Genomic DNA, 26,513 nt, shown 5'->3' on the forward strand with positions numbered 1-26,513 from the left:
ATCCTTTGTTGTTTTTTAGTCGTTTGGTCGTGTCCGACTCCGTGACCCCATGGACCAGAGCGCGCCAGGCAGTCCTGTCTTCCACTCCTCCAATACTTTGGTCACCTCATGAGAAGAGAAGACTCCCTGGAAAAGACCCTGATGTTGGGAAAGATGGAGGGCACAAGGAGAAGGGGACGACAGAAGACGAGATGGTTGGACAGTGTTCTCGAAGTCCTAGGCTCTGTGGTTTAACCCACAGTGCCACCCGCATCCCTTGCTTCCATCCTTAGGTGAACATTAAATCATAGTTGAGTTTTAACTGTGGTTTAAAGTTATGTATGAACCAGAACAATGTGTACTCTGGATCGACTTATCAAAATTTGGCACCAAGACAGAAGATATATATATACCCCTGGTGTATAACTTGGAGTGCATTTTCTTGGATTCTTACTGCAACAGATTGAAAGGGAGCTTCTACCCCACTGAGGCAGTTGGGCATCCTGACTTTTGCATGTTGTCAGAGTTCATCCCATTACCACATTGCAGTGAAATGAGAAAGGGACCCTGGTGAATGAATACCTAGCTGTCCTGCTCTGAACTTGAAACAAAGTAGATCTGTGCAGGGTTGAGAAGACTTGGCCAGGTGTAAGCAGGGGCGTACCTAGGGATTGGTTAGATTGGACCCCGCTCCCAGGGGGGCATAAATATCACGCCCCTCGACTCTGGCTTGGAGGGGTGGAGCGCCCAGCAGGGCGACTTCAGAGTTGATGATACAGCTCCTTGCCAAGGGCGCATGGAAGCCTGGACATAAGTCATAGTATATGCCAAATCTCTCATGTTCTCTGGATTTGTGACCATCTGAGTCAAGCAAAAGCATTTTGCAGCCAAACTTCCTTCTCTGTTGAGACACTGGGAAAAAGGCCAAGGCACCAGCCTGTTAATGGCTTATTGCTTCAGGATTTTTTTTAAAAAAATATGCTTAAGTGGATAAATTGTCTCAGCAAGGATGGCATTCCATATCATGCCAGTGGCCCAGCAATAGGCTGCTACCTTCTTCTCAAAGGCAGACGTGTCCCTTCAGGTAAGCACTGCAGCTGTCATTGTGGACCTCTGAAGGGGGCAACCTAATCCCCCTAAATAAGTGGGACTCAAATCTTCTTGCCTACCAATTCAGCTCTGCCTCAGCGCTAGAAAAATGAGGAAATGGTTTGACTAGCTGCAAAGGGGAGTTGGGGACTGTCTGAATGAGGGGCAGCCAGTGTCGATCTCCTCAGCCAGAATAGGAATCAACTCCATATATCCCTGATCTACAGACATAATTAGTGAAGTAATTTGAGTACTAGAGATTTCATGAGAAATGGCAAGTCATTCTGGTTGTGGATTGTCCGGTAGCCCTGAGTGTAAGGGTCTGATGCATTTCTTTCTGCGTTTCGTCCCCTTCAAGCGCTTCCTTCCCACCCACGTTATCTTGACTGGATCCTGACGTAGCCCCCAGCCCCTCTTTGGCCAGCCATGCAGATCCTGACCTGCCCCTCCAAGTTGAAGCTGCTTGAGACTGTGCTGCAACGGCACCTGCCCCAGGCTCTTCCGGTAATTCTCGCTCCTCTACTGCCGTCCCCTTTCCCCATCAATTTTACAAATGGCATTTCCTACCATTTTCTCATGGAGCAACATGGATTTTTGCTCTAGCTAACTCCCCTCCTTTCCTTGGCAGGCCAACGGAGCTGTGATGCACATCAACCGTAGAAATCCAGCTCAGCACGAAGTGGTGGTGGACTCTTGGCCGGCGTTTAAAGTTGTCCTTACCCGCCCACGTAAGGAGGTGAGAATTCTCCCATAAAAAAAAGCCCAAGAGATGGTAGCTTCTGAGGCTGGGAAGCCATTGGAGATGCACTCCGTGGTGGTGCTGGGCCTGTTCCTGCCTCCTTTGCCTTTCTCTTGCTCCTGCTCTCCGTCCTTAAGAAGACCCACCCAACCCCCACTACCTGCGTCCTGTCAATAGCCAAATGACTGTGCCACGTTCTGCAGGTGGTGAAAGACAAGCAGGATTGCTACTCCAACCTTCATACTGCTTTCTACTGGGATGTAGACGCCTGGCGAACCCTCTTGGAAAATGCAGAAGCCATTGACTGGGGAAAGGCCTTTCAGCTTCAAGGTAAGGCTCCTCATGCTCTACTTATTCCATTCCTGGAATAGCAAAGCTAGTATCCTGGTAAGATGATGAGACTTTGAGAGGTACAACGGAAGTGGCTCTGTGTGAGATGGGAAATGGGTGGGTAGTTAGAAAATGGGTGGGCAAAGGCTGAGTTGAGAGCAGAGAGTTGGAGTGATGTGAGCACATTAGCAAGCTGGAGAGAGAGAGAGAGCGCGCGAGAGAGCGAGAGCGCGTGCAGTGTTTGATTTCTGTTTGAATAGAAGGCTGTGACCATGGGGGAAGCAAGTCCCTTTTGGGGTGTTAATACTGCTCAGTTTGTGTATATGTGTAAATAAACCACATGACACAGAGGCACCACAGTCTCTGCTGTACCTCATTCCAAAGGAAACACCAACCCTGGGTAAGCGCCTGGAACCCCTGGAATCTCACACAGCTCAAATACTGGGCTGGCACACCACACTATAATCATACAATACCAAGAGAGGTGCAGACACAGAGCATTAGAAAAATATAATTCCTCACCCCCAGGTTGACATCTCATTTTCATTGTGTGTAGGGCTCCAAGATGGCTTATATGAAACTGCCAGAGAGATTGCAGAGTCCAGACGTGTCAATCTTAAGCCATACTTCTACCGGATATTCCTGCATCCTGACCCATCTGCCTACTGTCAGAGCCGGTTAGTGAGTGCATATTATTTGTGGACTGAAAATAACAACAGCAAATATTCAGTATTCATTGGACTGTTTTCTGTTCTGGAAAAGGGCTGACTAGGTGAACACCAGCAATTTCTGCTTCTATTTTCATCAGAATTCTCAAACATTCCTCCTCATAATCAGTAAGCAGTGAATTGTAACCCAACACAAAGTTCCACATCTGATTGCTATGTCCTGGGTTAGTCCCGCCCACAAAACAGGAGGAGAAAGTCACAGAGTCACTTCCTGAGCTTTCTCTTGCAACTTCCTGATCCTTTGTTCCAGTTGATGGTGATGAAATACTTTTTAAGCCTACGGGATGCTTTCAGTCTGCTCAACCGCCATCACATAGCAGAGTCTTCTTTATAAACAGAATAAAACTTTACTGAAGAAAATAAACTTATTCAGAAACCGCATAGTTAAAGAGCATACACAGAGTGCTCATAGCAGCTATCTGACTCTTCACAGAGGTCCTGGAGCCACTCTGTCTGCCTTAGCTTTACATGGCAACAACAACAGCACTGTTCCACAGACTACTCCATACAAAATCCATACAGCTCTCTGACTGAGGCCCATAGAGAGGCTGGCTACTTTTACAGAGAGAATGAGTCTTCACCCAAGATGAGTCACGAGTCACAGTGACTTAGCAGTTTGCTGTTAGCAGGCTTAGGCTTGAATGATTGTGTAGGCCTTGTAGGCCTTACTGCTTCTTCTGCTCTCAAGAACCTTTCTCTCATGACAATCACTGCCTCTCTTTGTATTTCAGGTACAGAAGTGGCCACTTCCACTTGGGCAGCCTAAACTCCTCTCATTCAGCTCTGCTCAATGAAAACTGGAGTGTTGGGCGCAATGATCAGAGCCTGCGCTATCTGGACAGCCTGATCCACAACTTCCCTAGTGCTTGCCTCCTGGACAAAGAAGACCAGCTGGTTTCCTGGTGCCTTACTGATCAAATGGGTTGTTTGACGCATGGCTACACCCTCCCTCAGTACCGAGGTCAAGGCTGTGTGGCAGCTGTGACAAGGGCAACAGCTGTGAAGTTGCACGCATGTGGGTTCCCCCTGTATGGTGGGGTTTTGGCAGACAACCAGCCTAGCAAACAGACATTGAAGCGTCAAGGATTCCACATCTTGCCCTTGACGAAGTATGCACTTTTCTTTACACCAAGCCTCCAGCCCACAAGATAGCACACTGCAACCTTTCGCTCCCAGAACTGTGCACTTCAGGGTTAGTTAACATAATGGCCAGATTTAGTAGCCTGCTCTGGACATATTTAAAATTAAATTGAAATACATAGCAAAGCAGATATTGCGGCTACTTTTCATACCCGATAAGAATTAAGGTTAAAAGTGGTTCCAAGGTGGCAATAAAAAGAAGTGGGGAGAGAGGGCACCCCTGTCTTGTCCCCCTTTCGATTCTCAACTCTTTGGTGATCTCGTTATTTATTAGCAATTTTGCTTTTTGGTTATCATATATCGCCCTAATTCCATTAATTATTTTCTCCCCACTGTACAGACCTTTGAAAGTTTCCAATAGGAAATTCCATGATACTCTATCAAAAGCTTTTTCTGCATCAACCAATAACATGGCCATTTTTTTTCTTGGTTTCATTTCCACATATTCCAACAGGTCAATTATTATTCTTGTATTGTCTTTTATATGTCTATCCGGTAAAAAGCCTGCCTGGTCTCTGCTGATTATTTTGTTTAGAGTCTTTTTTAATCTATTAGCCATCACCCCAGCATAGATTTTATAGTCTGTATTCAACAGGGAGATTGGTCTATAATTTTTCATGTCTGTCAACTCCACTCCCTGTTTCGGGATTAGAGTGATCAGTGCTTCTTTCCATGATTGTGGTATATCTTTCCCTCCCAGTATATTATTCATTATTCTTTGTAATATAGGGAGGATTACTTCTTCCAGGTTCTTATAGTACATTAGTGTGATTCCGTCAAGACCTGGCGATTTGCCACTCTTCATTTTTTTATTACTTGTGCTATTTCATCTATTACTTTTAATAGCAATAAGAAAGGATAAAAATATAAGAGGAATTAACCTAGGAACTCGATACTACAAAATCAAAGCCTTTGCTGATGATGTAATCGTAACCACTGAAAACCCAGTGGAAAGTATCCAAAAAACGCTTGCACAACTGGAAGAATTTGGGAACGTCTCTGGGTTCAAACTGAATAAAGGAAAATCCAAATTATTAACGAAAAATTTGCGTAAGTTGGAACAAGAGGAACTGGAAAATGCAACAGGTTTAAAAGTAGCCAATAAGGTAAATTATTTGGGGGTTTGGATCACCAATAATAATAATAATAATAATAATAATAATTTATTATTTGTACCCCGCCCATCTGGCTGGGTTTCCCCAGCCACTCTGGGCGGCTTCCAACAGAGATAAAAAATACACTAAAATGTCACATATTAAAAACTTCCCTGAACAGGGCTGCCTTCAGATGTCTTCTGAATGTCAGGTAGTTGTCCATCGCCTTGACATCTGATGGGAGGGCATTCCACAGGGCGGGCGCCACCACCGAGAAGGCCCTCTGCCTGGTTCCCTGCAACTTGGCCTCTCGCAGTGAGGGAACCGCCAGAAGGCCCTCGGAGCTGGACCTCAGTGTCCGGGCAGAACGATGGGGGAGGAGACGCTCCTTCAGATATACAGATAAGGATATAAACTTATATAAGGACAATTATGAGAAGAAGTGGAAGGAAATAAAAAAAGAATTAGAGACTTGGTGAAAATTGAATTTGTCCCGGTGGGGGAGAATATCCACAGTTAAAATGATGGTATTGCCAAAATGATTTTTATGTTCCAAACAATACCTATAATTAGAGGCGTAAAGCTTTTTAAAGGAATGGCAGTAAGACCTTGCCAAGTTTATTTGGCAAGGGAAAAAACCACGCACAAAATTTAAGCTACTAACAGAGTTGAAGGAAAAAAGAGGCTTTACGGTCCCTGACCTTAAACTGTACTTTGAGGCAGCATGCTGGACATGGATTAAGGACTGGATATTAATTAAAAACACAGAAGTCCTAGATCTGGAGGGATGGGATATTGTGTACGGGTGGCATGGCTACATAGGCTATGACAAGGTTAAATCCCACAAAGGATTTTTAAATCATATTGTGAGAAGGGCATTATATGAAGTATGGGAGAGGAGTAAAAAATCAGTAGTAACCAAAACACCATGGTGGCTGTCACCAATGGAATCTATGTCGGTTCACAGAATAAATATGAACAGCGATTGGCTAACATATAAGGATTTAGTAGAGGAAACAAGTAGTGATCCGAAAATAAAGGACCTAAGCGAATTGAAACAGAAGGGAATAACCTGGCTGGAGTACTATCAATTAAAAGCCGCCCTTGAAAAGGATAAAAGAACCAAAGGATTTGACAAAAAAAATACCCTATCTGGAGAAGGATATTTTATATAATAATCAAAAGATACTTTCTAAAATGTACAAACTACTTTTGAATTGGCAAACAAAAGAGGAAGATATCAAAGAAATTACAGTAAAATGGGAGAGGGACCTGGGACATACTACCAATCCCAATATTTGGAATGAATTATGGACTAAAAATATAAAATTCACGGCTTGTTTCCTTATAAGGGAAAATCTTATGAAAATGTACTATAGGTGGTACCTGCCCCATGTAAAACTTGCAAAAATAAATAAATCAAACAATAACAAGTGTTGGCGATGTAAGGAACAGATAGGAACATACTACCATATGTGGTGGTCCTGTCTAGAGATACAAAGATTTTGGAACATGATTTATGAAGAGATAAAGAGATTGATAAAAACTACATTTAGCAAGAAACCGGAAGAATTTTTACTAGGAATGGTTTCAGATAATATTCCCAAAAACAAAACTAGGCTATTTATGTATGCAATGTCAGCAGCAAGGGTTATAGTGGCAAAACACTGGAAAGATAAAAATACACCCACTAAAGAGGAATGGGTAGTCAAATTGTGCGAGTACTTGGAGCTCGCAAAGCTGACAGATGCAATAAGAGATAAACCTTAAAAATTGGTGAAAGAAGAATGGGAATGTTTAAATAATTTTTTAGGGGACAAGGGCTCAGCAAGAAAGATCTGGCTATGTTTAGAATGATACCGCATAGAGAAATGTTCCCTGATACCAAGATGAGGGATTCCTTTGGAATGCAGATAGAGATAATTGATAAGAATAATGATCTGTTGTGAGCTTGACGGAAGTGTACAATAGATGAGCTTTCCTGCTTTGGCTCATCTTCCTTTTTCTTTTTCTTTTTTCTATTTTTCTATTTTCTTTTCTTTTCTCTTTTCCATAGTTGCTTATGTTCTGTTTCATGTACTTCGATATTTTTTGTAGTTTTTAAAGTCCCCCCCCCCATTACTATTAAGGAATTTTCCTTTTTAATTTTGGTTGTCTATATTTATATGTACCTGTTTAAAGCAAAATAAAAGTTTTTTAAAAAATTAAGGTTAAAGTTAGTCCTGATGGATATTCAGTTAGTCTAATACACATTTTCCCTTCTGTCTCTTTTAAGTCAATCTTAAGTCTCTTTTTAGTCTCCTTCAGACAATCCGACTCATATTCTGTACCATAGAATGTCAGGCAGAGCCCAACACTTTGGACACAAATATATCTTGTTTGGATGCCATCACGATCTAAGCATACCTACAGAGGCACCTTTAGGCAGGGCTCGTCATATTTATCTCTCCCACATGGTGCCCAGTTTCACCAAACACATACAGTGCATTTGAGACAGACATATATCAGTGACGCAAATGCTGGTTGAGTTGCCTGTCGCCCCCTGCCCAATACAGCAGATATTATTATTTACTAAAGCATCACATCCATTTAATCATTCATTCACTTGCCTCACGTAAAGAGGGTAAATACCTTGTAAAGCATTGTAACATTACTAGGGATCTTTCATTCGGAGAATCAGCCGATTATTCTGTATCATCTGAATTACATCCCACTGGGCCTGCGGCTGCAACCCAAGAAATAATTCTGTGGAGTGAATGAACCATTTAGTATAACATATACATAACACTACCATTACTTGTGCCCCAAAGCCAAGCCCCCCTTAGACAGACCAAGCTGGAGAAGAGACACACAGTAGGTGGGTGTTCAGCTTTGGTTTCTCATTCCTAATCTGCTTTTACCAACAGGAAGACCACAACACAGTAGCTGAAAGCATGGTGGAGCATCAGTACCTCATATAAGACCATGTTTTTGGTCTATCGTGAGCACTGAGCTGTTACACCTTCTTGCACCTGTGTTAAATACGGTAAATCCCTAATTTCAGGCTGTGTACACACACCAACATTTAAAGCCTATTCACACGTACCAATAATCCTGGGAACTTTAGTTTACCCATTGCAAATTTTGCTGAATATATTGTTGTGCATAACATACAACTTTTGAGCAGAATAATAAAATACAAAGTTGATTGGAAAACAGAAGAATGCATAGCTTTGCAAACTGCTATGCCTAAACAACAGTTTAAATTGCCAAATATGTTTTGTCCGGTTCTTCATCAGTGGCAAATACTGATAAATCAATGTAGAGTACACATAACTTTAAACCATAGTTATGGTTCCTAAGACTGGAAGCAGACCTGAGTAACAGCTTTCAGAGATAAGGAAGCTTCTCTTGGCTTCTTTCAAAATCAATTGCATTAAGAGAAGGATGAGTTCAGGAGTCACAACTGGGAAGCGTTAACCCCCCCCCCCACGTTAGCTGCAACCTATTGAAAATTTACTCCATGCTGCTACACTTCAAAAAAGTGTCTATTCGTTGCAGTAGAAGGTGTGAGGATTTTACGATCCTGTGCCAGGGTTTGGAAGTTGTGTTTCAAACCTAAGTGCAGGTTGGACTTAGGGGTACAGCCTGGAGCAGGAGTTCATTTCTACAGATAAATGTAGTGAGTGTTTCACCAAACAACACTTACATACAGGAGTCTTTTATTATTTCTATGTTTCATTAAATTGAAAATTATTATTATTACTTACTGAATTTGTTAGTCACTTTCTCGTACGCAGGGCAACCCAAAGCAACTTACAAAGAAAAGAACAAGAGTGAGAACTAGTTCTTTAATGAAAAATTATACTGCATTTTTTCCCCATTCTCCATTAGTGATAAAACAAATTGCATTCAAAAATTGCAAAAAAAGAGAAAAAAGTCAGAGAAATCCTCATGGGTTGGATGCATTGTTTTTCTCTCCAATTGTTTTTTCCATTTAGTTTACTCTCTGAAGACCTTTCGTAATAAATATTAAGAATTCTCTCATTATAAATTTTTAAATGAGGTAAAGGGGAATCCTTCCAATTTCTGGAGGATCAATAAAGATATCTAGTTTAATTATGCTTCACATAGAAACTAGAACATAAGAGCCCGCTGGATTGGTCAGTCAAGTCCAGCACCCTGTTCTCATCAGGGCCAACCAGATTATTTATATACATGTACCAAACAAAATATCTAAGATAATTCATTCTATGTCAATATGTAAGTACAAGTCCATCCAATTTATCCAAATATATTTCCTCACAAAATATCTATCTTAGATATATCCTACAGACATAAGAATGAATTATTTCTCCAAGACAAAAAGGCAGCCCAACATTGCCATTTGCTGGTCATCTCGCAATTGTTGGGTGTAGCCCCAATATTCTTCAAACCTGGTACAAGTACAGTTTTTTCCCCTGGCTAGCCCAAAGTTGCTTTATTTAAAATTTGACATATTCTTAGAGTGTCAGAATCAGATTTGCTTTCCAATACTTTATGGAAACAATTCTAGCTGCCAATTCTAGCTGATGGAAGAGAAATGTATCTTTATTAGAGGTGCAAGTTGCTGGAAGTTTTGTAGCCATGGAGGGAAAACCAGCTTACTTCAATCCCAACCCCTACCAATACCCTCTCCAATGGTTCACTAATTGTAATTGACAACAGACCTATTTAAATAAGCCCTGTAGTTCTGTTAGACTTGTTACAGAATGATTAAACCAATGACTGAACCCTCTTCTGAGTCCAACCTTCATGCCAACGCACAAGCACGCTAATAGTCAAGATCAGTTTTACGGATCATTTGAACAGCATGACAGGGACTGTAAATCAGTAAATCATATATTGCTAAGGTGATCATTAACTGTTTACAGTGGACCCTCTGGTTACGAATTTAATTTGTTGCGGGGGTCCATGCAGACCCTAAAGAATCCGTAACCAGAGGTGCCACTTCCACGAATGCAGAAAGCACGATAGAGCGTATACACTCAGCGTGCAGAGTGCTTCTGCACATGCGCAAGCAGCAAAAACTGGAAGAATACACTTCCGAGTTTGCTGCTTTCGGAACCCAAAGATTACATATTCAGAGTGATATGTAACCGAAGGGTCTACTGTAGTTTAAGTTGCCATTCTTCTTTAGCTGGGACTTTGCTTGCTTTCCAAATCCTCCATTATTTCCTTCAACTCATCCTGGTGAAAGAAGCTGCAGCAAACCCACCTCATTCTTATCCAGGAACACAGCCAATTCCTCTGCATCCGTGGGATCCAATTCCACAAGGCCTGTGGCTACAATCACAAGGAACCATTATGTTAATGGTTCACTCACTTTAGTATAAATTCCCCCTCCTAATCATAGCAGTCCCTAAAGTTACCAAGCTGGAAATCGGACTCCAATTGAAAAGGTCTGTGTTACTGTTTTGGACAGCAGGAGAGCAGTATAAGAGAGCTTCTTGCCTGTAGTTCACAAGAGAAGGTTTTTGTTTATCAGAATTGAGCTGGAAGGAAGGTGAGGGCTTTCCTGTTATAGTTAGAAGCTCAGGGGGAGCTGTGCCATCTGACACTGGGGTGTAGACATAGGGGCTAAATAAGTAATAATAAAAATAATTTTATTATTTGTACCCTGCCCATCTGACTGGGTTGCCCCAGTGACAAAAGACTTCTCAGGTTGGGGATTCTGGTGAGCAACAAAGAACTGATTTCTCTCCCAGGTGCTCATCACAGGCATTGTTTCTGCTGGTACCAGCCCATCGGCTTTTACCTCCCAAGCTATGTTGATCCTATCCTGTGCATCCAAGTTGCAGTTGCTGGAGACGCTGCTGAAGAGAAACCTCCCTCAGACAGTTGCGGTAATCTTGAGCTTTGTAATCTGGTTTAAGAGCTAGGAATGGGGGCAGGTTCCTGTCAACATCTCTTGATCTTTCTAAAACTCCACATTTTGAATCTGAGAACACCATTATATGTTACATTTTTAGGTGCATGCCTTAAGTTCAACAAGCAGGTGCTTGAAAATGTGTGTATCATGTTGATATGCTCAGCAGAGAGCTAGGATTTGTGAGAAATATGTGTAATATGTGACATGGCCTTGTGGGCTCCTAGATTTTGTTAATCACTGGTTAACAGGAAGTCCTCAGTCAAGGTAATACCATTCAAGGGCTAGTAACTAACAGTGGGGATTCATGCAGCAGATCAAAATCTGAATTAGGGGCCACACCACCGATTCTCTCCTCAAACGTTTTTCTTAGGCTGCTTCTTTCAGCTGTAACACCAAAGGAAATCGACAGATCCTCCTGTCCCTTGTGCTCACTCAGATCAGGACACCCCACTCAAGGCATGCAGCAGATACAAGCCTGACACACCAGACCCCACACATTTCTCCCAGGCTGCCTCCTTCAACTGCAGCACCAACTCTGACATCCTATGACTTTTGACAGGTCTATGGTGCAGTCGTGAATATAAACCGGGGGAACCCAGTGGGCCATGAGGTGATTGTGGATTCTTGGCCAGATTGCAAAGCGGTCCTGACTCGTCCACGGACAGAGGTTTGGGGTCTTTGGGGATTTTGTGGGAGGTGCATTGTGGGGTGTCAGCAGGAAATGCTGCATGTTCTGTGCTGGGACTTCCTCTAAGCCAGGCTCAAACCGAAGGGGATGTTGGCTTTTGTTTAGGAGGGCACCTTTGGCAGGGGTCATTCCACATCAAATCCACGCAAAAAACAAGGGTTTCATCACCCACTGTCTTGGATTTTGATGAAACTTGGTGTACACCCTTCCCTTATGGTTGAAAGAAACCCCCTTAAATTTTTCCCCTCTATCTCAAACGGTTTTAATTTTATAGCACTTCAAAGTTTTGTGAAATCTGCGCTGTCTGTCCCTCTTGAGACCCTCGGCACATGTACATGTACATGTTGGCTTTTGTTTAGGAGGGCACCTTTGGCAGGGGTCATTCCACATCAAATCCACGCAAAAAACAAGGGTTTCATCACCCACTGTCTTGGATTTTGATGAAACTTGGTGTACACCCTTCCCTTATGGTTGAAAGAAACCCCCTTAAATTTTTCCCCTCTATCTCAAACGGTTTTAATTTTATAGCACTTCAAAGTTTTGTGAAATCTGCGCTGTCTGTCCCTCTTGAGACCCTCGGCACATGTACATTTTATTTTTTCTTCATAACCAATGATCAGATCAGTTTTTCTAGTGTTTAAGTGGTTTTGATCAAGTGTGTTTGATCTGTGCAAATCCATTGTGAAAATTCAATGGGATTACTTCCTGATAGCCAATTTTCATAATTTCATATTCAAATATCCCCAAATTAAAACAAGTATGCACTTTACTTTTGGGGGGAAACTTATTATAACCAATATCATGTTAATTTTTATAATGAAGACCTTTCTTTCATTAATTTTTTCTATTACAGCTATGGATTGTAGGAAAGTTGTACCCAGTAGCCATTTCCACCTCCCACGATGTCCAAAAAACGTAAAATTTTCATTACGTGGAATAAAAAACCCATTAATTTCATTCTTTGTTGAGAAAGAGCATGTCTTTGCAATAATTTTCAACATCACAAACTTTGAGTTCCAATATATTGATATATTGGCATTTATAAAATCTTTTGAGTGCTGGTGTGTTTTTTCCTGAAATCATCATCCTCTTATTGAGCTCTGTGTAAGATTTCATAGAGATCTGATCTGATCATTGGTTATGGAGAAAAAAAATTAAGTGTACATGTCCCGGGGTCTCAAGAGCGACAGACAATGCAGATTTCATGAAACTTTGAAGTGCTATAAAATCAAAACCGTTTAAGATAGAGGGGAAAAATTTAAGGGGGTTTCTTTCAACCATAAGGGAAGGATGTACACCAAGTTTCATCAAAGTCCAAGACAGTGGTGACATGACTGCATTGACATGACATGGAATGACCCACAGGTGAAAGTTCACTCATCATTTCATCTCAACATCAGGAAAAGCTTTATCTGATAAAGTGTCAGGAGGCAGTTAAAAGCGCAGGAATTTTACCAGAATAAAGTTGGCAACCTGAGAAGAACTGGTTAGAGAAGGGCATGGCAGGGAGCCTATCCTAATGAGTTCCATCTCCCTCTCTTTCAGCCCGATACAGACAATACAGATTTGTATAAAAACATATATGCAGCCTTTTACTGGGATCTTGATGTGTACCGGAGACTGTTGCTGGACACAGATGCTGTCAACTGGAAGCAAAGCTTTCGTCTCTATGGTAAAAGGCAGTTCTTTCTAAGGGAAAAGTTATGAGATGAGAGAGTCCCCCCCCCCTTTAAAATGACATTACTGTCATTAATGTAAACTGGTGGCTGGTTCTCATTGGAACTGGTAGGGCAGAAGGCAGGGAGACCAACATAGGTGGATCCAGAACCCATAATAGGCAGCATGTGCCTTCTACAAGAGGAAAAACTGAGACTAAGGAGGAGGAAGCTGATAGAAGTGCCCCCCCCCAGATTGGATGAAAATAAAAAGCAGGTGGGAGGAGCTGGCTGTGGGCAGATAGCGCTTGATGAAACAGGCCCCATTCACCCTGAAAGACCAGCCTCCACTGAATATAAAGTGCCGGACCAGCACAGCCATCAGGCGGAGTGAGACAGTGGATGCTTGAAGGTGGTACCCTCGCTTGCCCCAGTGCTGATTTCCAGTGAGATGTTGTCAAAATTGCATGAAATCTTGTGGAGTGAGATCTCACCCCCATCAGCATGCTCTCACCCAAATTCAGTATCAATACCTGTGCCTCTTCTCTGCTAGTGGATGGTGGTGGCAGTGGCAAAGTGACACTTCCGGTTTCACCTCAGATGGCAAAACGAGATGTGATGCCCCGATAAAGTGTCTCACACACTTAAGTGCTGTTGAGAAATGAAGTAAAAAAGCGGAAGCCCATTGAGAAGGAGGGAGGGGCTCAAAAGGAACGTGAAGAGGATAGAGAAAGTAGTGGTTAAAGATTTGGGAAGAGGGAGGCATTTTCACCTGCTACTTCAACATTTGCAAGGAAAGAGCAATGTGAATATTGGGAGGCCATGATGGTTTCCGGAGAAAATGCGAAGCAAAAGAGAGAAAAGCTGGAACTGTGAAATCAAGGAGTACGTGGAGTTTAGCCAGGAGGTGAAGAATATCAGTGAGTGGAAATGAGAGGAAGGCAAAGGAAGAAAAGAGAAAGAGCTAAAGAGTGAAAATACTTTATGTGATCACTTCAAAGAGATCCTTTAACGAAAAGGAAGTCACTGGAGTGTAACCAAAAGGAAATGTAGGTAAACCAAAACATGGAAGGAAACCACACAGGCAGCTGAATTAAGAATAGAAATCTGGGTGAACAGGACAACAGGCAAAATAGAAAGAAGAGAACTGCAATAGTCAAGCATAGAAAAAATAAAATAATAAACTTGGGATAGCTCAGTCGGTAGAGCATGAAACTCTTAATCTCAGGGTCATAAGTTCAAAGCTCCACGTTGGGCAAAAGATCCCTGCATTGTAGGCAGTTGGACTAGATTACCTATGTGGTCCCTTCTAACTGTCTTTTTGCACCTTGGCTGTGAATTTTTAAATGGCAAATAAAAGGTAGCTAAGCAGTGTGGTAACATTTGAATATATTTTTATTTGATTTCTAGGGCTATACCCTGGATTAGACTGAAGCCAACCCAATCCACAATTAACATGTGCTCATTATGGCTATTCCAATCCCTTTTCATCATATCTATCCCACATACAGACTGCGGGATGGGGAAATGGTCAGTATTCCTTGCTCCTTGTTGTTCAGGACTGCAGAGGCAGAGAGGGTGTAACTACACCTTAGGCCCAAACTAGGCATGAGTGACATTCACACAAATCAGCAATGGCATCACATGGCAACACGAGAACGGGCCTTCTTTGTAGTGGCTCCCTATCTATGGAATTGTCTCCCCAGGGAAGTTCGCCTGGCACCATCATTATACACCTTTAGGCATAAGGCAAAAACGTTCCTTTTTAACCAGGGCTTTAGTTGATCTTATTGATATCCAACACCCTTTTACAATGTGTCTTTTTTTGGGGGGGGGGTTACTGGGTTACTGCTTTTGGTTTGATTTTATATGTTGTGGTCTTGTTGTGAACTGCCCTGAGACCTCCGGGTACAGGGTGGTGTATAAGTTGAATAATAATAATAATAATAATAATAATAATAATAATAATAATAATAATTAGAAGGACTTTTAAAATGTCAATATCAGGTGTCAAATTGAAAGATGGATAGTGTCAGGGGACTGCCATCGGAAAGGGGGAGGGAGGCAGGGGGGTACAGGGAGCCTCCGGCGCTTCTAAGAAGCAGCTCCTCGTCTGGCAGTGGAGAAAGCCACACCTCCAGGGAAGCAGGGGGGAAGGGGGAAGCAGGGGAAAGGGAAGGCTCAAAGATGCTACGGGGAGCCCAAGCGCCTCACCTAGCCCGGCCGGCCAGTAGGCAAACATGCCGTTTCCATCGCCCTGCTTGCGCAGAGGGGTGAAACGTAAGGAGGAGAGGCGGAGATTTGGGGTGTCTAAGTTCCTATGCTGGTGGAGAAACCGGAAAGGGCCACTCCCGGAATCTGCAAGTGACTAAGACGGACATGAACTTTGGAGTTATGCACCGTAAATAGTTTGCACCAATAAAACCTGAAAAAGAAAGGTCGAAGTCTTGCCTGGTTACTCACGAGCATCCACCTGCACACCTGACAGGTAGGGGGCTTTAACATTTTGCCCCCTACTGTGGTCCTGATGCACTGAACAACTTCTTGCCCTGTCCTCAAAACACACACACAATATCTTTCTCTTCATTGTTGAATATTTTACTATTCTACAGGGAACCAGAATGGGATCTATGACGTCTCTAAAGATGCTGCTGCCGCCAAGAAAATTCATCTGACTGCAACTCCCCACTTCACCTACCTGAACCCTAACCCAGACAAAATGCCTCAGCGCCAGTAAGTGTCCACCTTGCTCCCCCCTTTCTTCCTTTCTGCTTGAGGCACTGGTTAACCTGTGGTGCTTCTAGTTGGAGAATCTCCATAGCCAAAATACTATGGTCAAACCTTTCATTCCCCCTTTCCAAGTCTGCCTTCTCCTGGTTGGCACAGCAAAGCACCAAAGGCGGCACTACAAGTTTCCTAAAGATGTTTTGTCTATTAACAGCTATGTTGACACCATAAAGCAGCCCATGTGTGCAAAAGCAAAATGGTTTCCTGCTTGCAACTTACTCAGGTTGCTGGCCGGTGTTAACATGTGTTGGACTAGATGATCTGAGCCAAAAAGGTGGTTCCTGGGTTCTTCCAACATCTCTGTCTATATTGTTCTTGCCTGTCATTTCTTCCAGGCTAGATCCCAGCTTCACAATTTCCACCTTGAAAAGCTCCCATGTTGACATCCTAAATGAAACATGGCCCCATGGAGGCAACGAACAAAGCCGACGGTTCCTGGACAACATGGTGAAGTGCTTCCCCAATATCTGCATCCTGGACAGCAATGGTCATCCTATCAGCTGGAGCATCATGGATCCTCTTGGTGCACAAATACATGGCTACACCCTTCCATCCCACCGCCGAAGGGGCTACTTAGCTATAGTGTTGAGGGCACTGTCCATGAAAAGCCATGCGGCAGGGTGCCCTGTATATGGCCATACTGCCTTGAATAATGTCCAAACGCAGAATTTGCTGGACTATATGGGCTCCCAGAGATTATCTGAATTGTGTCATCTCTGCATATATTCTTCAACTTAGTAAAGGGAGGAGGAGAGAGTCCCAAAGTATCTCCTCTCTTTGACTTCAGTAGCTCTCTGAATGAAAGAGAAACAAACCCATCACTATCCCAATCCTGGAGTTTCCTGTTCCTCTCTTATACATATTGGTTTTAAAAAATATTTCACATAAGGTACCTTAAGCCATATATCAAGAATGGTCAACCAGCCAAGCAATGGTCTAATGATATAATAGTAAAATACTAGCATTTCGAATACTTTGGGGGGGGGGTATTGGTTTGTGTGTTTGTGTTTTGTTTGTTTGTTCTTGATTTTATTATGTATTTTGTGTTTTTATGTTGTATTTTTATGTTGTGAGCTGCCCTGAGATCTATGGATGAAGGGCAGGGTATACAAATGTAATAAAAAATACATAAATAAATACCATTAGGCCAACCAAAATATCACAATATACTGTGCATGTTTTTGAGTTCTCCCAAAAGTCACAGGTTGGCAATGGTGACCAATCTTTTTTGGGACCATGTGCATATTTGCAAACCTGATAAACTGTTATTGTATTGACAACCGCTCACATTTGACCTGCAGCCACACACTCACTCTAAATCCCACCTACCCACAGTCCCACCAGCAATTACACTTGTAAAAGGCATTTTCTGTTTTTTAAAACGTAATACCAGGGGTGCTCTTTGTGGAGAGCACACCAGCAGAAGAGTTAATCTTTCATCTTCCAGGAAGATCATCCCACAACAATTACATTGGAGCCAGTAGTATGCTTTGTTTCCAAACCTAGATGTAACAGAAGAGGGGCAATTTTGGAAATCGCATCTGGAAAGGGAAGAGTTAACCTTTTCTTCCTCAGCTATGCCCCCCATCACCTCTTCCCATACCAGGTCAGCTTAATCACCTTCTACTATGGAAGGCTTTCTCATCTCTAAAAAGGAAGAACTAGTTGTTACTCAGGTCTGCTTCAATCCTTAAAAAGTAAAGGTAAAGGGACCCCTGACCATTAGGTCCAGTCATGACTGGCGTTGCGGCGCTCATCTCGCTTTATTGGCCGAGGGAGCCGGCGTACAGCTTCCAGGTCATGTGGCCAGCATGACTAAGCCACTTCTGGCGAACCAGAGCAGCGCACGGAAACGCTGTTTACCTTCCTGCCGGAGCGGTTCCTATTTATCTACTTGCACTTTGACATGCTTTCAAGCTGCTAGGTTGGCAGGAGCAGGGACTAAGCAACGGGAGCTCCAATATGGTTTATATGAAGCTGTCAGAGATATTGCAGAATCCAGACGTGTCAGTCTTAAGCCATACTTCTACCAGACAATCCTGCATCCTGACCCATCTGCCTACTGTCAGAGCCGGTTAGTGAGTGCACTCTTACCCTGGGGTATCTAACTGATGGGAGTCTGTTGACTGGAGAGGGAGAGAAATTAAATTTAGTTCCCATTTAAAGGCAAACTTATTTAACTTGCACTTTCCTTAAATACAACCATCCTTTGAAATTTAGTTGAGAGAGGGGGGCCCTACGCATTTACCATCTCACACCAAGCCTCTTAATCCTTTGTTCTCTTAATGGCCAGGTGATCACGTCAGCACAGGAAGCTAGCCTGACTTATATTTTAACACTTCCTGGGTCCAGGGGAAAGGAGGGCCTCAGCTCTCCTCTGCAACTCTTAACAATATCATTACATATTATTTGTGGACTGAAAATAACATCAGCAAATATCCAGTATTCATTGGGCTGTATTCTGTTCTGGAAAAGGGCTGACTAGGTGAACACCAGCAATTTCTGCTTCTATTTTCATCAGAATTCTCAAACATTCCTCCTCATAATCAGTAAGCAGTGATTGTAACCCAACACAAAGTTCCACATCTGATTGCTATGTCCTGGGTTAGTCCCGCCCACAAAACAGGAGGAGAAAGTCACAGAGTCACTTCCTGAGCTTTCTCTTGCAATTTCCTGTTCCTTTGTTCTGGTTGATAGTGACAAAATACTAAGGGATGCTTTCAGTCTGCTCAACTGCCATCACTGCCTCTCTTTGTATTTCAGGTACAGAAATGGCCACTTCCACTTGGGCAGCCTAAACTCATCTCATTCAGCTCTGCTCAATGAAAACTGGAGTGCTGGGCGCAATGATCAGAGCCTGCATTATCTGGACAGCCTGATCCACAACTTCCCTAGTGCTTGCCTCCTGGACAAAGAAGACCAGCTGGTTTCCTGGTGTAGCACCCTGCTTGTGGTTAACGCTTAGCTGGAATGAAATATTCAACGCAGCAATAGAGAAATTAAAATAGTAATTTATTTGTCAGACAAATAAATGAGAGGCTCAGTGGTACATGGTTACCAAGCTCTGGCCTGGCCTCCTGCCATTCTGGCCAGCACTTATATTTCCTTAATCCAGCCCCCTTGCTCCTCCTGTGGCTGCCTCTGTCCAATCAGCCTGGTTGAAATTCCTATTGGCTGTTTGCTAGACCCAATCACAAAAGATACACCCATTTCCTCGCCCTTTTATGGAACACAAAGAGCTATATATTGTTACATCTGTAAATGACAAATAAGTAGTAATATATCTTACATATGTCTCAACAAGGAATCTTAATTACCAGCTCACCTCTTGCCCTATTGCCTTCTAAAACAGATGGTTAATCTTAAATTTTTATCTTCAACAGATGTCAAGGATCTTGAGTTCACATCAACATTGAAAGATCTCCTTCATTTGATGGTTTCTAAACAAAAAGGCCTGACAGCTATATATCAGGAGTGCTCGATGGCGTCTCCTGTCTGGCAGGAGGCTGGGCTCATTTGCCCCTCTGGTCTCCTATTGCAATATGACTCTATGAAATAAGAATCTAACATTTCTTAAATCCTTTGCATAATTACATTTAAGCCAATATATTTAAGCTAATATATTTCATACATTATCATAGGTAGCCTTTTAAAAGGAATAAGGCCTTTGTAAAGTAAAAAAAGAAACTCAGTAAAAAAACAGCTTCAAAAGAAGCCTCTTCAGTTTACACCCCTCCTTTCACAGCCAGCTAGATGCTTCTCCATTGCTCCTGGCCTTAGGAAAATACGGCTCAAGTTTTAATGGGAGGCCCATGGTGTTATTTTACCCATTTCCTAATTGTGTTTATCTCTGCTTTTTTTATCTTCTGTAACATGTAGGATCAGTGTCCTCGCTCTCAGCCTGTAATTTCCTTTTTTTTTTTACGACTTTGAGAATTGTTTTCTGCTATAAATCAGGGGGCCCCTTGTTCAGGAGGAAAACATTGCCAAGGCCTTTTAAGCAGCTGGTCTTTTGCCTGGCATGAAACATTTGAAAATCTTTAAGCTTATTTTAAAATGCAAGCCCTGATTAAACATATAGAAGCTTTGATAAAAATTCAGGCTTATGATTAGATGCCTCATTCCCCCCTTTCAAGCTCAAGGACCTTCATCCCAGGTGTCCTTGATAGCTTGACCTTCATCATATTCCTGAGGTAAAGCTCTGTATAGGGCCATGATATGAGGTAAAGTTTCATTTGAAACCATCTTGCTAATTGTACTTCTAAAACACGAAATGATACATGGCACCATACATAAAACCATTACTACTACTGTCAAGAAAAACAAGCAAGACAATAGTATCCCTTTGAGTCCTGCGACATTAGGTAACCAATTGGTGAGCCATCCCATATCCCATCCTTCCCATGTTTGTACTGGGACATGTGCTATATTCTCCATCTTTGTGGCCAACACACGGATTGCCTCACCATTATCAGAAATGTTAAAGCAACAGGCATTCCCTGTCAAGTTCAAGACTCCACATAGGCCTCCCTGCCTGGCAAGTACATAATCCATTCCCATTTTCAGCTGCAAAATGGCGGCTCTACTTTCATCCAACTGTTGTGCAATAAGTCTCAAACTCTGGGCCGTTGCATTGGTTACAAGTTCCACTACTGCTTGCAATCGAATTATTCTGTTTAGATTATAAATAGGATCCCGTGCCCCTTGTATGAGCTCACCAGGATTCCAGGAGGCAGGATCATAATAGGCTATAATGCGCTCTGGTGGCCAATCATCAGTATCGCTCCAACTTTGGGTACTTCCTCCTGCTATTTGAGAAATATCAGCGTTTCTTCGTGTACGCTCGGCCGAACTAGTGGGCATAATCCACATTGGTGGTAATACCCATCCCAAGAAACAAGTCCCACTCCATTTGGAAGGGAGTTTCTTGTATGCCCATTCTCCACATATCCACCACAACCATCGGGTCTGAGGTTTTTGGTACGTGGAGTGCAAAAGGCGAAATATCAAAAGGGGTAGAGAGTTCACAGTGCAGTATGTTAGATTGCCTTTTTCTGTCACAGTTATGTTCCATACCACTTTCCATGCATGAATAAAAGGAGGTGCACAGGGCAAGGTATTCCGAGTTCGATAGGTAGTACCGTTTGCCCAGGTTTGACTATTCTTAATATAATCCCAAGTATAGTGGCAATGGGAGGAGCCTATCATGGTAGGATCAGCTGCATCTGATGATTTATGCACACAGATTTCCCCTTGCACAGGTATAACTCGTATTGGTTTAGTTGAGTTCCATCCGGGGAAATTCTGTACTTCTGTTTGGTGTGGCATTTCGCTTACCATACCAATGGCACTTAATGGTATTGGTAATAAGGGCATACCTCCCTCTGAATCACCTGGCCCAAGAGAGCAAACAAGGCAATTAGTCCTATTTGCAACATTGGCTACCATCTCAGCTAAGCCTACCCACATATTGTGGTCATGGCGGAATCCATATTTAGCAAATTTGGTCAGATTCAAGGACCCTTCCCCTTCCCAAGGGATCAGGATTAATAATAAAATCATGTTGATGTCTAGCATATGCATTCCTTCCACAAAAGATTACCTTATTGTGATAGCAAATAAATATTAGTCCCAATATGATTCCCCCAGTGACAGAAATGGGGAACCACCAAGACCAAAACATATATCCCTAGGATCCCCAATGAGTAATATCCCTTATAATTGTTCCACAAGGGGGCAGTCAATCAATTGTATAAGAGAATCTTCCCGTTCACAGTCGCTGGTTCAGACGCTCCTCAAGCTTCAGGCGTGCGCAGGTCAGCCAGCTTCCAGGTTGTGGCTGCAGCAGGCCGGTCGTCTAAATGTTGCCCGTGACCTAGCCCGCTCCCGGTAGGGCTAGATACAGGGGTTTTTGGAGAGAGTCAGTTTTAAAGGATTAGAGGGGTCACCTTTTCACGTCCAACTGCCTTCAGACTTCTTCAAACGGGAGTGATGAATCCAGGGGGTCACCTCAGCTACCTTCACCGCTGTTGGAGTAGAGAGCAAGACGGTGTAAGGTCCACGCCACTTAGGTGCAAGTGGATCGCGTTTCCACTCTTTCACCCATACGCTATCGCCAGCCTGGAACTGATGAATCGGCTCGGCAATGCTGCACGGCGTGCGCTCGAGGGCCCACCTGTTAAGAGAAACAAAAACACGGGAGAGAGATTGCACTTGTTCCTGTGTCACATGGTCTCCTATTTGTTTAAGGTCAGCTGGAATATCCTGAACAAAGGAGGGCGGCCTCCCATACAGGAGCTCAAAAGGTGACAACTTAAGTCTTTTTGTGGGTGCACACCGAACACGAAACAGTGTTACGGGTAACACATCTACCCTTCTGAGACTTTAGACATATTAGTGGGCTTCTGGCATGCCCTGCGGATACCTTGCACAAGTGTCTGGCGGTAGGTGGTAAGTCTGGCCAGGTGAATTGCATTGTTTGGATCCCAATTAGGATCTTCCAAGGGAAAGTTGTCCTGAAGATGACGATCAATATTAAAAATATTTCCCACTCTGGCCTGCTCACGCAAATATATCTGTGCCTTTTCAATTATGTCTCTCCTTTCCTCAGTGGTGAAAAGAGTATTTAGGAGCTGGCGACAATCTGTCCAAGTAGGACTATGAGTATTTACTATTGAAGTCACCAAGTCCATCATAGCCTGAGGTTTTTCTGCGAAAGATGGGGTGTGTGTTTTCCAATTCATCAGATCCGTAGTCGTGAATGGAATATATTGCAGGGTCGAAGTTCGAGGTGGCCGTGGTCCGGGTTGCCCATTAACCAGCACAGGCTCCTCAAGTGCATCAAATACTCTTCTAAGAGGGGCTACTACGTGACCTTTCTCTTCACTTTGCTCTAGGGGCCTCAAATCATAGGGGATGGTATCTGTTCTAAGGCGTTCTTTTAGCAGCTTTATACGCCTGGCTGTATTGCTTGCTGACCGATCAAGGTCTCCCTGTAACTTCTGTAATATTTCTCTAGGACTTGGATGTACAGGGGTTTGGGGTGGGCAATCAGTTGTTCCACTAAAGGAGACTGTAGATGGAGGTCTATTAGGAGTCACAGGTGGAATAACCACTTCTGCTTGGGCTTTATTATAGGACTCCAATGCCTCCTGAAGATACTTATCATAATCTATCAAGGAATCAAGCTCTGTGACTCCACCCCCATTATTCATTCCACTTTCTTGCCTTGGGGTTACAACTGGTGGAGTGTTTGGATTAGGCTCCCTTCGATGTGGAGCATAGGGTGGAGGTGGAAGCACCTCTTCCTCTGGCCCCTCAAAAATGGGTTTGAGTTTATTTGGCAAGATTCCTTTCCTAGCTTCGGCTTTTACATCCAATAATTTGCATCGTTTGACTTTGCATTTCCTTATCCATGGAGGATTTTTATTTAATGTGCTCAGCCAGGAATCTATATATGAAAATTGTTCTGGGCACCCTCCAGTTTCTTTGGCGATATCAGTCCAAAGTTTGCTTACTAAATTTATATCAAAGGTTCCCTGAGATGGTCATCCAGTATTTTGTTTTGGCCATTCTAGTTCACATAACGTTCTCAAGCGTTCTGGCGTCATTTTGACTCCATATGCCCCTGAGAAGGCTTTCTTAAAATTATTTAACATACAATCAAGAGGTGTATTTCCCCCCTTTGAACCCCCAACTCCCATTGTATGGCCCTGTGAAGTATCCACTCAGTCACTCACAGACGCGCTTTGTGGGTTTCCTTGCCTAGTGAAGTCGCCTTACTAGGAACCGAAGTACTGCCCACTCCACACTCAGGTCAGCTACAGATTGCTCTGTACTTTCTCACACATACAATGCGCTGGATACTTCACCACACTCTACCTCCCAATTTTTCCCTTTTCCTCCACCAGACCAACATCTGATGTACCCAACCACCTAGCGTACTCAGTTCCCCTTTACTGAGACGCAGAAGTTTGATCAAGACTTCTCTTCCTCCCAATTAATTGGAGGGCCAAAAATCCCTTTGTGCACTTACCCTTGGTTGGTTCCCTGTTTCCCCCCGGTCCGTAGCCGCCAGTGAGCAGGGTATGAGACAGACGAGACTTCTGCGTTCCCCCTGGAAAAATTTACCAGTGCGCGCTCGGGTAAGCAGTTTAGAGATCCTCTCTCTTGTACCCTGCCCAGTAGGGCGAAGGGGCTGCGTTCCAGCAGACCACTTATCCGAGTCACAGGGGCACCATAAAATGTAGCACCCTGCTTGTGGTTAACGCTTAGCTGGAATGAAATATTCAACGCAGCAATAGAGAAATTAAAATAGTAATTTATTTGTCAGACAAATAAATGAGAGGCTCAGTGGTACATGGTTACCAAGCTCTGGCCTGGCCTCCTGCCATTCTGGCCAGCACTTATATTTCCTTAATCCAGCCCCCTTGCTCCTCCTGTGGCTGCCTCTGTCCAATCAGCCTGGTTGAAATTCCTATTGGCTGTTTGCTAGACCCAATCACAAAAGATACACCCATTTCCTCGCCCTTTTATGGAACACAAAGAGCTATATATTGTTACATCTGTAAATGACAAATAAGTAGTAATATATCTTACATATGTCTCAACAAGGAATCTTAATTACCAGCTCACCTCTTGCCCTATTGCCTTCTAAAACAGATGGTTAATCTTAAATTTTTATCTTCAACAGATGTCAAGGATCTTGAGTTCACATCAACATTGAAAGATCTCCTTCATTTGATGGTTTCTAAACAAAAAGGCCTGACAACTATATATCAGGAGTGCTCGATGGCGTCTCCTGTCTGGCAGGAGGCTGGGCTCATTTGCCCCTCTGGTCTCCTATTGCAATATGACTCTATGAAATAAGAATCTAGCATTTCTTAAATCCTTTGCATAATTACATTTAAGCCAATATATTTAAGCTAATATATTTCATACATTATCATAGGTAGCCTTTTAAAAGGAATAAGGCCTTTGTAAAGTAAAAAAAGAAACTCAGTAAAAAAACAGCTTCAAAAGAAGCCTCTTCAGTTTACACCCCTCCTTTCACAGCCAGCTAGATGCTTCTCCATTGCTCCTGGCCTTAGGAAAATACGGCTCAAGTTTTAATGGGAGGCCCATGGTGTTATTTTACCCATTTCCTAATTGTGTTTATCTCTGCTTTTTTTATCTTCTGTAACATGTAGGATCAGTGTCCTCGCTCTCAGCCTGTAATTTCCTTTTTTTTTTTACGACTTTGAGAATTGTTTTCTGCTATAAATCAGGGGGCCCCTTGTTCAGGAGGAAAACATTGCCAAGGCCTTTTAAGCAGCTGGTCTTTTGCCTGGCATGAAACATTTGAAAATCTTTAAGCTTATTTTAAAATGCAAGCCCTGATTAAACATATAGAAGCTTTGATAAAAATTCAGGCTTATGATTAGATGCCTCACTGGTGCCTTACTGATCAAATGGGTTGTTTGACGCATGGCTACACCCTCCCTCAGTACCGAGGTCAAGGCTGTGTGGCAGCTGTGACAAGGGCAACAGCTGTGAAGTTGCACGCATGTGGGTTCCCCCTGTATACTACGGTTTTGGCAGACAACCAGCCTAGCAAACAGACATTGAAGCGTCAAGGATTCCACATCTTGCCCTTGACGAATTATGCACTTTTCTTTACACCAAGCCTCCAGTCCACAAGATAATACACTGCAACCTTTCGCTCCCAGAACTGTGCACTTCAGGGTTAGTTAACATAATGGCCAGATTTAGTAGCCTGCTCTGGACATATTTAAAATTAAATTGAAATACATAGCAAAGCAGATATTGCGGCTACTTTTCATACCCAATAAGAATTAAGGTTAAAGTTATTCCCAATGGATATTCAGTTAGTCTAAAACACATTTTCCCTTCTGTCTCTTTGAAGTCAATCTTATGTGTTTCTTTAAGTTTCTTTGAGACAATCCAACTCATATTCTGTACAACAGAACGTCAGGCAGAGCCCAACACTTTGGACACAAATATATCTTGTTTAGATGCCATCGCCATCTAAGCATACCTACAGAGGCACCTGTAGGCAGGGCTCGTCATAGTTATCTCTCCCACACGGTGCCCAATTTCAACAAACACATACAATGCGTTTGAGATAGACATATATCAGTGACGCAAATGCTGGTTGAGTTGCCTGTCACCCCCTGCCCAATACTGCAGGTATTATTATTTACTAAAGCACCACATCCATTTAATCATTCATTCACTTGCCTCACGTAAAGAGGGTAAATACCTTGTTAAGCATTGTAACATTACTAGGGGTGTGTGATGGAGGTCTCCTTCTGACACAATAGGCAACAGTTTGTTTCTAGAGTCAGAATATTAAAATTGTATCTGGGAACGGACCCTGGGGGTCATCAAGTCCA

The 26,513-nt window shown here is 42.9% G+C and overlaps 3 protein-coding genes and 1 long non-coding RNA gene across 4 annotated transcripts in view; 3 read left to right on the forward strand and 1 right to left on the reverse strand.

Moving 5' to 3' along the window:
- Positions 1 to 91: 91 nt before the first annotated feature.
- The window catches only part of LOC309349264, a 46,114-nt gene continuing 19,692 nt past the window's right edge, over positions 92 to 26,513 (reverse strand). Inside the window, exons 4-7 of the long non-coding RNA XR_014159820.1 lie at positions 10,336 to 10,403; positions 7,731 to 7,824; positions 2,660 to 2,840; positions 92 to 138 (exon numbers count right to left, since the gene is read on the reverse strand). This is a non-coding gene — a long non-coding RNA (uncharacterized lncRNA). The remainder of the gene's footprint in view (positions 139 to 2,659; positions 2,841 to 7,730; positions 7,825 to 10,335; positions 10,404 to 26,513) is intronic.
- Positions 283 to 4,017, forward strand: LOC309349199 (glycine N-acyltransferase-like protein 3; the record flags this gene model as incomplete). Its single annotated transcript, XM_081874939.1, has 5 exons — positions 283 to 1,572; positions 1,697 to 1,804; positions 2,011 to 2,137; positions 2,694 to 2,814; positions 3,597 to 4,017. The coding sequence occupies exons 1-5, from the start codon at positions 1,495 to 1,497 to the stop codon at positions 4,015 to 4,017; spliced, it is 855 nt and encodes a 284-aa protein (XP_081731065.1). The 5' UTR covers positions 283 to 1,494.
- Positions 3,977 to 17,382, forward strand: LOC309349187 (glycine N-acyltransferase-like protein 3; the record flags this gene model as incomplete). Its single annotated transcript, XM_081874932.1, has 6 exons — positions 3,977 to 4,057; positions 10,826 to 10,963; positions 11,549 to 11,656; positions 13,223 to 13,349; positions 15,945 to 16,065; positions 16,455 to 17,382. 6 exons carry the CDS (start codon positions 3,977 to 3,979, stop codon positions 16,855 to 16,857), a joined length of 978 nt encoding a protein of 325 aa, XP_081731058.1. The 3' UTR covers positions 16,858 to 17,382.
- Positions 17,697 to 26,146, forward strand: LOC309351758 (glycine N-acyltransferase-like protein 3; the record flags this gene model as incomplete). The annotated part of the gene is made up of 4 exons (XM_081879618.1): positions 17,697 to 17,725; positions 18,044 to 18,193; positions 18,883 to 19,045; positions 25,542 to 26,146. The coding sequence occupies 4 exons, from the start codon at positions 17,697 to 17,699 to the stop codon at positions 25,800 to 25,802; spliced, it is 603 nt and encodes a 200-aa protein (XP_081735744.1). The 3' UTR covers positions 25,803 to 26,146.

The sequence above is a fragment of the Podarcis erhardii genome (genome assembly GCF_964252035.2).
Source record: "Podarcis erhardii genome assembly, chromosome: 1".
Classification (NCBI taxonomy): Eukaryota; Metazoa; Chordata; class Lepidosauria; order Squamata; family Lacertidae; genus Podarcis; species Podarcis erhardii.